At 38.9% G+C, this 14,232-nt stretch overlaps 1 protein-coding gene across 1 annotated transcript in view; it reads left to right on the top strand.

Moving 5' to 3' along the window:
* DNAH5 (dynein axonemal heavy chain 5) overlaps positions 1–12,720 on the top strand; it is a 213,525-nt gene extending 200,805 nt beyond the window's left edge. Inside the window, exons 77-79 of the mRNA XM_036849308.1 lie at positions 926–1,078; positions 1,500–1,731; positions 10,911–12,720. Of these exons, the coding sequence (XP_036705203.1) occupies positions 926–1,078; positions 1,500–1,731; positions 10,911–11,062 (537 nt within the window). The 3' untranslated portion in view covers positions 11,063–12,720. The remainder of the gene's footprint in view (positions 1–925; positions 1,079–1,499; positions 1,732–10,910) is intronic.
* The last annotated feature ends 1,512 nt before the right edge of the window (positions 12,721–14,232 follow it).

The raw sequence follows: 14,232 nt of genomic DNA, 5'->3' as shown, positions 1-14,232 counted from the left end.
TAAAATCATTTTATACAGGTTTTTATTCTACTTATTATCAGTCTTTGGGAATCTCACCGTCTCTTGAAAAATAGGCATATCAATTCTTAAGATATTTGAAATTCAAGTAGTTTATCTATCCAGGTTGATCACTACATTTATTCACACCTAAAATATTGCAGTTACAGTAAAATATTATAAAATATGATTTGGAGATACCTTCTAGTGTGGCTGCTGCTGACGTTAATGACATTTCCATGCCAGTTGTAGTAATAGGAGTTCCACACGTGAATTCAGGCAGAACGTTACAGGCAATGAATGCAATTAATTTGTTTGTGGTAAAGAGACCTGTGTTTCCATTTCTACCCCTTCATCAGAGGAAATAAAAGTGCAGTCTAAGGGACAGAAACTTGAGAAAATAACTGTTGTTTGCCTCATAAAAAAATGATAAGTGGAGAAAGCCTTCTATGATTTATCATTCACAAAATATATTTTAAAATGCTGATAAGGCCATGAGCACATTTATATAAATAGAAATCTTATTTTGTAATGTATCTATTGAAAATGTAGCCTAAGGAAAAATAGTTGAAACCTGTCAAATTTAATTCAATTAATTGTTTTCATTGCTTTATGGCAGAATTGGTCATGACTATATTTGTATGTGGAAGGAGATTCTACTGAAAACAGATATCTTGAACAGTGTGCTGAACTGGATTGATCTGAAATCCATGTGATGACTAGCTGATTCTATCCTATTTCATATCATTAAGGAGGAAGAATAATATGAAAACTTAAATGTCATAACCCAAGGAAAATTTATGTCTTAGGGACTTCTAAATTCTAAGAGTGAAATTGTTATTTCACCACTGTTTTCTTCTGTGAACGTAGCCAGTTACACAGCAGAATTAAACCTGTATTAATTCATGGTTTAATGTATGCATTTCAGGAATCTTGGGTTTCAAGTACGTTGGGTTTCTGGTTTACTGAGCTTATTGAAAGAAACTGCCAGTTTACCTCTTGGGTTTTCAATGACCGGCCCCACTGCTTCTGGATGACAGGCTTTTTTAACCCCCAGGGATTTTTAACTGCAATGCGACAGGTAATAGCTCTGATTTTCACTTGTTGTGTTATTATAATTTTCCTCTACCAGGCTTTCTTCTTTCACTATAGTTTTAAAGAGTAGAATAAGACAGAGAATGATTGTCTCTTTTTGACACCAGCAGTTACTTTGTCCTGAACATAAATCCCACTTGTTCTCAGGCTGCTGGCTGGGATTTCACAATATTTGTTATTGTTATATTTGATTTGATTTGATATTTCTTTTAAAGTACAAGGGGTTAAATTAGGACATGGGTATTGCTTATAAGAGAATCTTTTAAAACTCTTTAAATGCTATCCTACCTTCTTTGAATCTGGATAATTTGGGGCTACACTGTCATCACGATAATGCTCTTTTTATTAAGACAAACCTCTAGTTGCTGATTTCATTCATCCTTTGCTTTTGCTCTTGCCCTGAGTAGGAAATAACTCGGGCCAACGAAGGTTGGGCTCTGGACAATATGGTGCTCTGCAACGAAGTCACCAAGTGGATGAAGGATGACATTTCTGCCCCTCCCACAGAGGGCATCTACGTCTACGGCTTGTATCTTGAAGGTGCTGGCTGGGACAAGAGGAACATGAAACTCATCGAGTCCAAATCGAAAGTGCTCTTCGAGTTAATGCCTGTCATAAGAATTTATGCCGAAAACAACAGTAAGTTGTCTTGCGCGTTGAGGGATGGTTGGTATTATCAGGTTGGATGAGGTTATAAACACAGGATATCGTTATTTTTGTTACCATGTGCTAAGGATTATACTATGTTATCAAGTGGCTTCACATTCACACCTGTGTTTAATGAGTACTGACGGACTGCTGGACTCTTTCTTGAACGCTCCTGGGAGGCAATGGTTCTAGATAGTTCTTGCCTATCTAATAAAGCAGATAAAATAGCATTAGCTAATGAGATAAGAAACAGGTGTTTGGAATAGTAAATAAGTGGTGAGAAAGGAGGGTGAGATAACAGTGGGATGAAATAGTCTGGGGCTGGATCTCAGGGGCAGTTGGGCCTGGATGAGCTTGGAAGGATGGATGGGCTTGGAAGGATGGATGGGGCTTAGGTAAGTGGTGGAAAGAAGGCTTTCCAGGCAGGACTGCACAGGGCTACGGGAGGTGGTGTCTCCACCAGCTTGGAGATTTAAGCCAGGTTGTGAAATCCAGTTTGAATTCAGGGACATTCAGCTTAATCCAGTAGCTAATGGTAAAACGCTGGGTTCACATATCAGCCTATGAATGTGATAACACTTCTATGAAACACACATGTCAAAGAAGAATACTTTGACAAAGTTATCAAAGCTCTGTTTGACAAGTCTAAAAACACCTAACTATTTTCCATTGTTGGCTTGATGTTTTCTAGAGGTTTTTGTTGTTACATTTCACTCAGCTAACATCTCCTCAGCAGTAACCACCGTTCACCATATGAGGAGATTCCCTGTTCTTTTTATTTTTAAAAAAATTTATTTATTTTCCTTTTTAAATAAAAATTGCATATATTTAAGGTGTGTAACATGATGATTTGACATACATATACATAGTGAGATGATCACTATAAGCCATAAACTCAAGAGGTTTAGCCAGGATAGTGGATCCCAAGGAAGTACTAATTTTACAACAGAAGCACAAAAGACTTTTCTTTAAACAAGGAAGGGATAAAACAATCTCTCTTTAAAAGAGAGCTTTTAGTATCTCCATCCCTTAGATAAGTACCACATTTGTAAACATATGTCAAGGGAAGAGATTTTATAAACTTTGGGTATTTTTTAGACAAATATTGATGTTTGCTGCATGACTAATTATACCAGCCACAAGCTTACCCGCAAGAGACAAAGATAATTATGAATCAGATCACACCCACAAGGGACTCACAGTCTGGTGAGGGAGCCTGATTAAGTCAATAAATAATTTAAGTAGAATTTGACACATGTTATGATAGAGATGCTGTCAGGATGGTCAGGGAATCTAGAAGTAGAACATAGCTAGGCCTGGGAGGTTGGTGGAGACTGCTTTTGAGACGAGTTTTGGGGGATAAGGGTGAGCATGAGAGGGCATTAGAGTTAGACTTTTCTTGGCAAAGGGAAAGAGCTTTGGCTCACTGGGTCATCCATTTAATATTTATCTGGTGTTGACCATCTGACACACACTACTCTATTGCTGGGGGTGCAACAGTGGGAAAAGGCCAAACAGAATACCCATTTGCAAGGAGCTCAGTCTCAAAGAGGGAAGGTAGCTGAAAAAATAAGCAAATATAGTCAATCCTTGTTACGCAAGGATTCTGTATGATTTTGCCTACACTCTAAAATTTATTTGTGACCTCAATGTCAATGCCTTGTGGCACTTTCACGGTCTTTCATGGACATGTACAAAGCAGTGAAACATTTGAGTCTCCTGACATGAGTGTTCCCAGTTGAGGTTGAACAAGCCTGTGCTCTGCTTCTTGTTTCAGCTCAGACCGTAAGCAAGTGTCCTTTCCATGGTCTATTTCGTGCTATGTTTTTCACATTTTTCTGCTTTTCATTGTTGAGAATGGCCCCCGTGTGTAGTGCTGAAGTGTTGTCTAGTGTTCCTGAGCGCAAGAAGGCGGTGGTGTGCCTTATGGAGAAAACATGTGTGTTAGACATGCTTTGATCAGGCGTGAGTCATAGTGCTGTCGACCTTGAGTTCAATGTGAATGAATCAACAGTGTATATTAATAAGATGACTTTAAACAGAAACACACATAAAACAAGGTTACGTATTGATGGGTTGATGGAAATGCCGTGACCAGAGGCTTGCAGGAACCTGACCCTGTATTTCCCTGAGCAGCCATCGGTAATTCAGACTCCGTGAGACTTTAGATACATAAGAAGTCCCAGGAATAATGAGGATCAAGTGTAAATGAACATACCGATTTCAGATAGTTCTCGTTTCTGTAAAGAACACACGCACACGGTGCGTCAGGGAGTGAGAGAATTCAGGGGTTCAGGGAAGGCTTTGCTGAGGAGAGAACATTGAACATTGGACTAGTATCCATGGGGCAAAGGCAAGAGCACAGAGGCAAGAGGTAGCAACGAATGCGCTGTGTTTGAGGAACAGAAAGACGGTGTGTGCAGGAAGGGGAGCCCATGAAGAGAGCTGGGCATCAGAAGAGAGACGTAAGTGTGCTCAGTATCCCTCTTGGTACAGGGTGTCGCTCATTATGCCCCAGCTGCGTCTGAAGGTATCCACGTGTCTGCCTGGGCTTCAGCAAACACACTGCCTGTGGCTTCATGTTCATTAATCCTTACGGTCCTGTGAAGTCCCAGGACAGTGATTATTTTATAGAAATAATAATCAAATGTTCTTTTAGCCAAAAGTACTATTTTAGAAATTTTGTTGCATCTAGTCAACATTGTTGGAAAAATGTTTCCCTTATAAAGTGAAAGACAAATCTTTCTCACGTTCAGTTAGGTGTTACTTTATTTCTTGTGACTAAATTGTAAAAATCCATTGCCACGTGACGTTGAACATCTCAGCATGGTAGTAATAAAGCGATAAATTTATAATACAGGCAATCCTTTATGATTCAAGGATACGTTGGTGTGGAAGAACTGTACTCCCGCTGCTGGGCTTTAGTCAGCGGTGACGCTCGTTAGCTGTAGGGTTAGGGGAGGAAATAAAAATAAACAAAGGAGAAAGTGACTCACTCATTTCAAAGTACTAAGAAAAAAGTGAAGGAAAACTATAATTCTCTATTCTTTTTTTGGCTTCAGTAGAAGTTGGTGGAAACTTTTTGCCAAATAGCTTTGTGGTGGAAGAGGTGTTTTGTTCCTGATAGAAAACTAACATTCCATTGCTCTTTTCGTACTGTAAATCTAATTTGCATTCAATTTTGATGACTAAATAGGGCTCTAATTGAGCTAAAGAGGTTTAACATCATTAATGGCTAGAGGACGCTCCAAAAGTGTAGTGTTTTAAAATTAAAATTCTTGTAATGGGTTGTTTTTTATGTTAATAGGAAGGGCAATTTCAGTTTAAATAATTCACCATTGAATTTTACATATAGGACTGGTTTATTTGTGTTTAAAAGGAAGCCTAGATATTTATTTCAAAGCTAAAAATTGAGTTTATCGATATATCAAAATTGATATATTGATATATTGAGCTATATCCCCAAATGTTTATTTTATTTATGTTTCTTGTCACAGGAGAATCACCCAAATAGTACTAAATACTCCAAGAGAGTAAAGCCACCCATATCCACTCTAGATCCTCTGTTCTCAAAGGAAGTTGAAAAGAGGCAGCTATAGGAAATATATGTCTCCTACAGAGAGAGAGTGATGTTTCTAATAACTTCGGTGCTGAAGCCCATGTGATGGGAAGGCAGTGGTTAGAATTTTGGGGGAACAAAGCAAGACACATGTATCTCTGGTCACTAAGTAAGATGTGAAGAATCTCAGGGTCCCTGCAGCTAATGAGGCTATTTCCTGCTAGAGGAACAGTGTTTCTAAGAACGCCCTAGGACCCACCTTGATCCAACACTGTGCAGTCGTGGGCCGGGGGTGGGAATAGCCCTGCGCAGCGACCCGGAGCTGGAGACCTCCTAACTCCTGAGCCCCGCAGCGTTTAATCCACTTTCAGTTTGTAAACCTGAACTCTGTTAAAGTCATGGGGAACCTGAGACTGGGGAATTTGTTTTAGTGAAAAGGTAAGTGTATATGTGCATGTGTGTGTGTGTGTGTGTGTGTGTGTACAGGGAGAGAGGGGAGAAACCTAACACATCTTGGGCATCTACTGCATTGCAAGCATTATACTATGCCAGGCATTCCCATATATTAACTTATTTAGTCTTTACAACAACTCTGTAAGATGCATCATGACGATTTTGCAGATGGGGAAATGAAGGTTTAGAGATATTAGGTAATTTGCCTATGATTCCTGGCTACCAAAGCTGCTCTCAGAATCACATTTGTCTGTTGTGGGATGAATGCAAATCTCTGGGAATTCTTGTGGTGGTGTTCTACTCAAGACTCTGCACTTAGGGATGAAGCTTGAAAATAAAGGCTAAATTGGAAATGAGGACGGTTTCCTTGCATTTTGAAGTCATGTATTAATATTTCTCAGGTAGCTGGTGAAGTAGACACAGTAAAGGCCTCTGCCCTATGCAGATGAGAGCTGTCACCCCCTGTGGCCTCCTCTCCCCATGCTGAAGGTTAAGGTGGTCACCTCCCTGCCCCATAGGGGGGCACATGTCCTCAGGTAAAAGGCAGTGAGCCAGGAGCCTGGATATTTGGGGTGCTTTCATGGCTTTATCACCTTAGCAGTTAGTCATGTAGCTTTGGAGGAGTCTCAGCTATGCCACAAGTTGAAGTCAGGTATCTAGTTATCTCTGGTCCACATTTACATATTTCTGCAAAGATATGGAGACACATACACATAGTACATCACACTATTGCTGAGGTTAAGAGCTTAGGCTCTGGATCCATTCTGGCCAGGTTTGACTCATCACCTACAGCTCTGCAACCTTGGATAAGTAACTCACCTCCTTATGTTCTTCCAGTTTTCTCATCTGTAAAATGGATTTAATCATGGTACCCATCTCATTGGGTTGTTGAGAGAATTAAACTGACAATGTCCAGCACATAATTAGCATACAATAGATAACAATAAAAAATTATTATTATTAATACGATAACTCTCATGCTTGTTGAAGGATTAAAAGAAATAACACATGGAAGAGTGCACTGTTTAATAACCTAAATGTTATTTGCAAAAGAGGGACTAAATAAAGGAATGACATAAGGAATCTCTATGTAACTTGGTTATTTTGGATATTAGAAGGAATATATGATGTAATGATATACTTACATTTCGGTGAAAAATGTAGGCTAGAGACGGAAGTTACAGAGTTAGAAAATGAAATTTCCTCAAGGCGTTTTATTAAAACCTTTAGCATCCTAATGCACATAGCTCGCCAATTTAGATACCCTCTTCTCTCGGCTCCTCCTGGAGCCCCAAGACTTAAACATATTTAGCTAATTTGTTCTACCTACTTAGCATGTTTATTTTTGTCTCCAAAGTTATTTGTCTAACCAGCGGTAACGGTTTCAAATCATCTCTTTATGTGCTTGTTTAGCATCTGTCAGCACTTTTACCATGAAATCATATTTTCAGTGGTTTCTAATCCTGCTGCAGAAGGTTGCTGCATGCTGTGACGTGGTGTGGGCTCCTTCCCTTGTGAAGCAATTAAAAATAAATAAAAGTGGATAAATATTTCAGAGAATTGCTTTTTTTTTACTGCTTCTTGAAAAGAATGCTCTTTTTTCCAATTCTATTTTTTTTTTCCAAGTTTTTTTTTCTTTTTTTTTTTTATAAATTTATTTATTTATTTATTTTTGGCTGTGTTGGGTCTTCGTTTCTGTGCGAGGGCTTTCTCCAGTTGCGGCGAGCGGGGGCCACTCTTCATCGCGGTGCGCGGGCCTATCACCGCCGCAGCCTCTCCCGTTGCGGAGGACAGGCTCCAGACGCGCAGGCTCAGTAGTTGTGGCTCACGGGCTCAGTTGCTCCGTGGCATGTGGGATCTTCCCAGACCAGGGCTCGAACCCATGTCCCCTGCATTGGCAGGCGGACTCTTAACCACTGCGCCACCAGGGAAGCCCTCCAATTCTATTTTTATTTTGGGATTAAAACCCAAGTAATCAAATACTTCCCAAGGTACAATTATTATAATTATCACTTGATTCAAATGTAAAACTCCAAGGGCTTACGTCAAGATTTATAAAATGATTGTTGGTCAAGTGTGCATCAAGAAGAACGATTAGTTAAATATTTGTTATATGTTCAGATTTTAGGATTAAAGGGTTTAAATATATCAGTGTAGTTAGCATTAACTGCACTCCTCATATTCACTGTCATTCATTTATTTAATCAGACTTTTTTGTATGTTTGCCTAATTATTATCACTAATGACGTTCTCATGGTAATTAAAAAATAGCAACTAGGGGCTTCCCTGGTGGCGCAGTGGTTAAGAATCCGCCTGCCAATGCAGGGGACACGGGTTCGAGCCCTGGGCCCGGAAGATCCCACATGCCGTGGAGCAGCTGGGCCCGTGAGCCACAATTACTGAGCCTGCACGTCTGGAGCCTGTGCTCCGCAGCAAGAGAGGCCGCGATAGTGAGAGGCCCGCGCACCGCGATGAAGAGTGGCCCCCACTTGCTGCAACTAGAGAAAGCCCTCGCACAGAAACGATGACCCAACACAGTCATAAATAAATAAATAAATAAAATTTAAAAGAGATAAGCAAAACATTCTCTCTATAAATTTGATCTTTAAAAAAATAAAAAATCTAATTTGTTTAAAAAAAATAGCAACTAGACTTAAAATTAGGTGTTACATTAATTTAGATGGTTTCTAATAATTAATTTCATGGGATTAAGCAAATACATAATTTTAAAGTACTGTAAAATATCTGCGACTTTGTTTTATTTATTAATTTTTTCAGATCATCCTTATTATATCTTTTATTAAAGTTTTAAAGTATTTTCTATACAGATCTCTTGGTTAATTCCCTGATACTTTATGGTTTTGTCAATATTAAAAACTGTATCCTATTTTTTATTAAAACTTTTAGTTGGCAGTTGCCAGCACAGGTTGATCTTGAATCCAGCAAGATCCTTAGTTGGTGAAGATTCTTAATTGTTCTAAAAGTTTGTTGATTTTGTTTTTCTAGGGAGATGTCATATCATTTACAAATTATGATAGTTGATTCTCTGCTCTTCTAATTCTTACCAATTTTATTTATTTTTTTCTTCTTAATGTTTTTGATCAAAATTGTTTCTGAGCCTCAAGAAAATCCATGTAAAATTTCTTTAAGTATATTATATGCTATAAATTTTAATATTATAACCTTTACTAAGTTTAGGAAGTTCCTTTTCATTCCTGGTTTGCTCAGAATTTTTAATTATAAATTGTACTGAACTTTATTAAATGATATTTTCTACATTGAGATAATCATATCTCCTTCTATCTTAGTTGTGTAATGTGGTGAATTACATGGGTAGATTTTCTGACATTGAACCATCTTTGGTTTTTTTTTAATATTTAAATACTTTATTTTTTAAAAAATTTAATTTAATTAATTTATTTATTATACAGAGGGTTCTTATTAGTTATCTATTTTATACATATTAGTATATATATGTCATGACTTTGTTTTGGAACAGCATTTCTCAACCTTTGTATTATTGGCATTTTTGGTCCAGATAACTCTTGTTGTGAGGGGCCGTCTTGTGCATTATAGGATGTTAACAGCATTCCTGGCCTCGACCTACTTGTTGCCAGTAGCACCTTCCCAGTTGTGATAACTAAAAATGTCTCTAGATATTGGCAAATGTCCCCTGGTAAAAATCACACCTGGTTAAGAATTACAGCTTTAGATTATCTTATATTGAAACTTTTGTATAATATTATCATATTCAAATGTTTAACTTCTTCCAATAAAATTAATTAAATTTAGTGGAGGTATAAAAACACATGGCACAGAAGGTTGAAGGTTATTTTGGGTCAAAAAATGAGACTTTAATTTCTGATAGTGCCTTACTTTTTTGATGTGTTAGGAAAAGCTAAATTATTGAGTAAGTTCGTTTGGGGAAATAAATTCAGTATCATTAATATATTAATATTGCATTTTGAAAGTTGCATGTTTGTTACACTAAGTCACCAAAGCTAAGTTATCCTCTTAGTTAAGTATGTTTTCATCTCAATAATTATGTGAGGGTCATTTATAATATTGGCCTTCCAGAGAAGTACACAGGTGAGTGCAGACACCACTTTTGTCCTGAAATAATTTATAGTCCGGGAGAGCAGAGGAAATAATATACTGCTTCCTGAGATGGGTGTTACAAGATGTGCAAATAAACTACTATAGGTAGAGTGGACTTAACAAGAAGCTGGTGAAGCTTAAACCCTAAGGCTGCTCAATGCAGAGGCTCCTTCCAAAGCTTAATTTTATATTTGCAAATTGTACTTTTTTTTCTTAAAAGAAGCCCCTCCCCCAAACTGTGTACGTTTGAGGCCCCATAAGACCTGCATCTGTCCTCAATATGGGGATTCCAAGGCTGGACAGAATGCATAAGAGAAGACCTTTGAAGAAGGGACACACAGATTGTCTTTCACTGCATATGTGATTTTGGAGACTCCCTCTGTTCCCCTGCTCCAGAAAGGTAGATTGAATCTTAGAGAGCTGAACTGTGCCATGCTTCCCTGCTTCCCTGCCATTTTTATGTCTCTACGCACATGGAGAATTCTCAACACCTGGTAGGCGTGGGGAACATTCTTTGTCCTGTGATTTCAAATGTGGTTTGGACTATGGCACAGAGGGTTGAAGATGGGATTTTGCAATAATAATAGTGAAATAATAGTGAGCATTGGTGCTGGATGTCTGATTAAAAGACAAAGGCAAGTCACAAGGGAAATATAGAGAGGGTGTGTGGGCACAAGATTTGGTGGGGAAGTACAGGGGACAGGGTGTTGGAGGGGTGTTGAATTGACAGGTGGAAAGGAGAGGGAGGAAGCAATGGGAGGTTCACGGTCATGTCACATGGGCAGGGCTTAATGTCAAGGACATGTGACAAGGGGTGAGTGGGGTAAACGTGAGGACGTCTGGGTGTCTTGTCACACCCACTGGAAACCTGTGGTAGCCTCTGCTTCGCATCTAGGGATTATCTGACCTCAGGAAGAATTTCCCTTATTCTACTAAACCCATCTCTCTTTGGAAGGACCTTCCGAGTGCACAGATTTGGCTCTGCACTCTGTTTGGGCTTGGGGCTGGGGCTGCTTAAATTAGAAATTCACCAAGGTTTTTTTCATGAATTTTTTTGTAGCTGTAAGAGACCCTCGGTTGTACTCCTGTCCCATCTACAAGAAGCCAGTCCGAACAGATCTGAACTATATCGCTGCTGTGGACCTCAGGACGGCCCAGGCCCCCGAACACTGGGTGCTCCGTGGGGTCGCCCTTCTCTGTGATGTCAAGTAACACGGGGCATGTCTCTCACCCAGTAAATGCAGGATCTAAAGTATCATAACCTTTTTCTTCTGTGTGGACAGTGTGTAAATCAGGTTGATCATGCAATGAGAGCTGTATCAGTGTTCCCTACTCTAGTTGGATGCATCATTCATGACCAATCACAGTGTTTTTCTGAAAAGTTATTTGGTGATTTAAAAATAAAATTTATAACTTTCTAATGAAGTGCGGCCCTCAAATCCACAATAATACATTTTCTTCTTCCTTCAACTCCAAGGACTGACTAGGCTAAACAGATGGTATTTCCCTTGAAGGGATTATTCTTCTGTTAATGTAGTGGTCCTAGTGACAGCCCAATTCTCTAAGGTATCATGACAAGTTTGTGCTGATTCTGCTTCTGTTGCCTTTTGCATTTAGGTCAGGTAAGAGATTTGTTTTCACGGCTCAAGTAGCCAATTAAATAGACCTTTTAAAAAAAATGGAAGGAAATAGAAGGGTGGGTTAAGAATGTGAATAGATGAATAGACAATTCAGTTAATCCTATAGAATAAACATTGAGAATAGGGTTCAACCCCACTGATAATTATTAATGAGATACTAACTGATATTTGTTAGAATTAAAAAATTAAAGCTAAAGGGAATCGTGGTGAGGTCTTTGTAAAAGTGATACACTCACAGCCTCCTTGAGCAATGTAAATTGACCCATCCTTTTGGTAAAATGATTAAATAACTAAGCACAGAAAGAATCATAAAAACATTCCATGCCTTGATCCTTATTTTCTCTCCTGAAAATCTATACCCAGGAAACAATTTAAAAGACTGAAGAAATATATATATATATATATAATAGCATAAAAAATAAATACCCTAAAAGTTCAAAAATAAGTCTATCTTAAGGAAATTAGAAGCATTTGGCAATCATGAAAAACAATAATGAAGATTTCATAACACAGAAATGGTGAGCACATACTGTTAATTGAAAGACATAGTTAACAAAATATCAAGTACACTGTGATTATAACTGTAAAATGTATCTGGTGTGGACAAAAATTAGAAAATAACATGGAAAATAAAAACAGGTATGATCCAATGGTAAAGGTTTCAGTTGACTTGAACAAATGTAATAACTGGAAGAAAAAAGTAGAGAAAGGATAAAAGTCGTAGATAGTGGGTGGGAACTTCACGTAAGTTTTTATTAATTAGGAAAATACTACCTAAGGAACTTTTCACATATTTTTATTTTAAATTATGATTATAAATTATAAAATTGTTTCATCTATAACCTGTTGACTAGGAAACTTGGTCAGTGTTAACTTAGAATTGCAGCTTAGAATTGGGTAACTTCAGATCTGTGTAACTTCATGCTTCTGATGATAAAAAGTTTTTTACAGGGAGGAAGGGTTACAAGGAGACCAGTGTGGCTCCCTTTCACTAGGATTTGCTCTGTGACAAGTATCATTTTATGCTAAGTATGATGAGAATTAGGCCTGAGTGGTTCATGTGATACCTACCCATCCTGGACAATACTATTTTCATTTGAGTAGCTTCTTTTGGTCTGAATTAATATATCAGTTGATTTGTGTGAATTGCTGTAAAACAATCATTTTATTTCGAAGAATACATAATGAAAATATAAAAATAATGCAGATTAATAAAAAGTTGTTAATGAATGTCTGAATTGTAATTGCTATTTATGAGCAAGGGGGTGAGTGCCATTGAGTAACCAGAAATAAGCTTTCAAAACTGGCTTTTTTAATCAAATAACTTGAAAATGTATAATTCCTATAATTTTGTGATATACTCCATTGGTATATATGTATGAGTTTTGGAGACCCAAAGTAGAAAAGAACACCATGAAAACAACTAGATAGAAATTTTTAGGAACTAATTCAGCAAGGGACATCACTAAAGCATGGAGGTGCCAGTGAGGCCCCTTCCCGCTTCACCTCCACTCCCCGCTCCCCAGCTCCCACCCGCTGAAGGGTGCTCAGTATCCTACTGAATCAGGGGATCAAGGGAAGACCAACTGACTGAATTTTCCAGTTGACGGAGAGAGTCGCTGACCGCCTTGGATGTGGAGAAAACTACAGTGAGGGTCCCGTTGCCATTGCAGGGTGATAGAGCCATCTTTTTCATCTGTCTCAATACTGACTTATTAAAGATATTTATGTTGCACCTCCTGCGTGTCAGGCGCTCTGGCGCCCTGGTGGAATGATGGTGGGGAAAAAATTGCCACAGTCCCTGATTCCATGGAATTCACATAAGAGGACGAGACACAGAAAATAAGCAGTTATTCAGGCAGGTAATTTTACATGATCTCAGTTTACGACTGGATAAGCTGACACGTGTGAGCAATACATAGAGAAAGATATAAAGACTGGGGGTTAAGTGCTATGAGGAAAACATTGGATTCCATGAGGGAGATGGCAGCTATTCAGGGGTCATGGATTAGCAGGTAGAAGCCACAGTACAGTGTCCCCATTTATTTGTTAATTTATTAGTAGTAGTAGTAGTATTTTTTTTGCTAAGGACACAGAACGTAACAGCGAGGAGCTCCCCTGAGATGGAGCAGCCGCTGCACATCCTTACCTGGCTTTTCCTGGTCCGCAGGTTCCCCTGTGCAGCTTGCAGCTGTGCAAGTAAAGTCCTCCCAGAATTGAGGCAGAAGACTACCTTTTGTTGCATTAGAATTGACCTTTTATGCTTGGGGGTTTTCATCACCTTTCCACAGCAACTTACCCCAGTCTTCTCTGAGCTTCCCTTTAAAGGCATGTTGGCAAATATCAAACCAACTCAGCATCAGCGAGGCCCCGTCCCCATCGGGGGGTGGGGGGCAGAGCAGAGCCATAGCCCAGGAGTTCTTGAGCAGCATCTCTACCATGGATGATGTTTCCCTGCAGGGACCTAGTTTGATTGGGACAAAAGGAAAGGCAGCTCTGTGGAGGTGACATCTCCTTCAGATCTGAAGGAGGGAGGGAATATCTCAGACCCACAAGTACTGGGGACTCACATCTTGCTGCCTAAAAGGAGGAGGTATGCTTGGTGCCTGATGGAAAAGTGACAGGAAACCGGCCTGGAGTACAGGGCTGAGGAGAGCTGCTTTCTAAATGAAATTGCAAGCCTTTTTCTAACTGCTGCCAACTACAGCATAGTGGCTGATGGAAATCATGTGTTTCTAAGTC

The sequence above is a fragment of the Balaenoptera musculus genome, chromosome 3 (assembly GCF_009873245.2).
Source record: "Balaenoptera musculus isolate JJ_BM4_2016_0621 chromosome 3, mBalMus1.pri.v3, whole genome shotgun sequence".
Lineage (NCBI taxonomy): Eukaryota > Metazoa > Chordata > Mammalia > Artiodactyla > Balaenopteridae > Balaenoptera > Balaenoptera musculus.
This window is presented reverse-complemented; position numbering and strand designations above follow the sequence as displayed.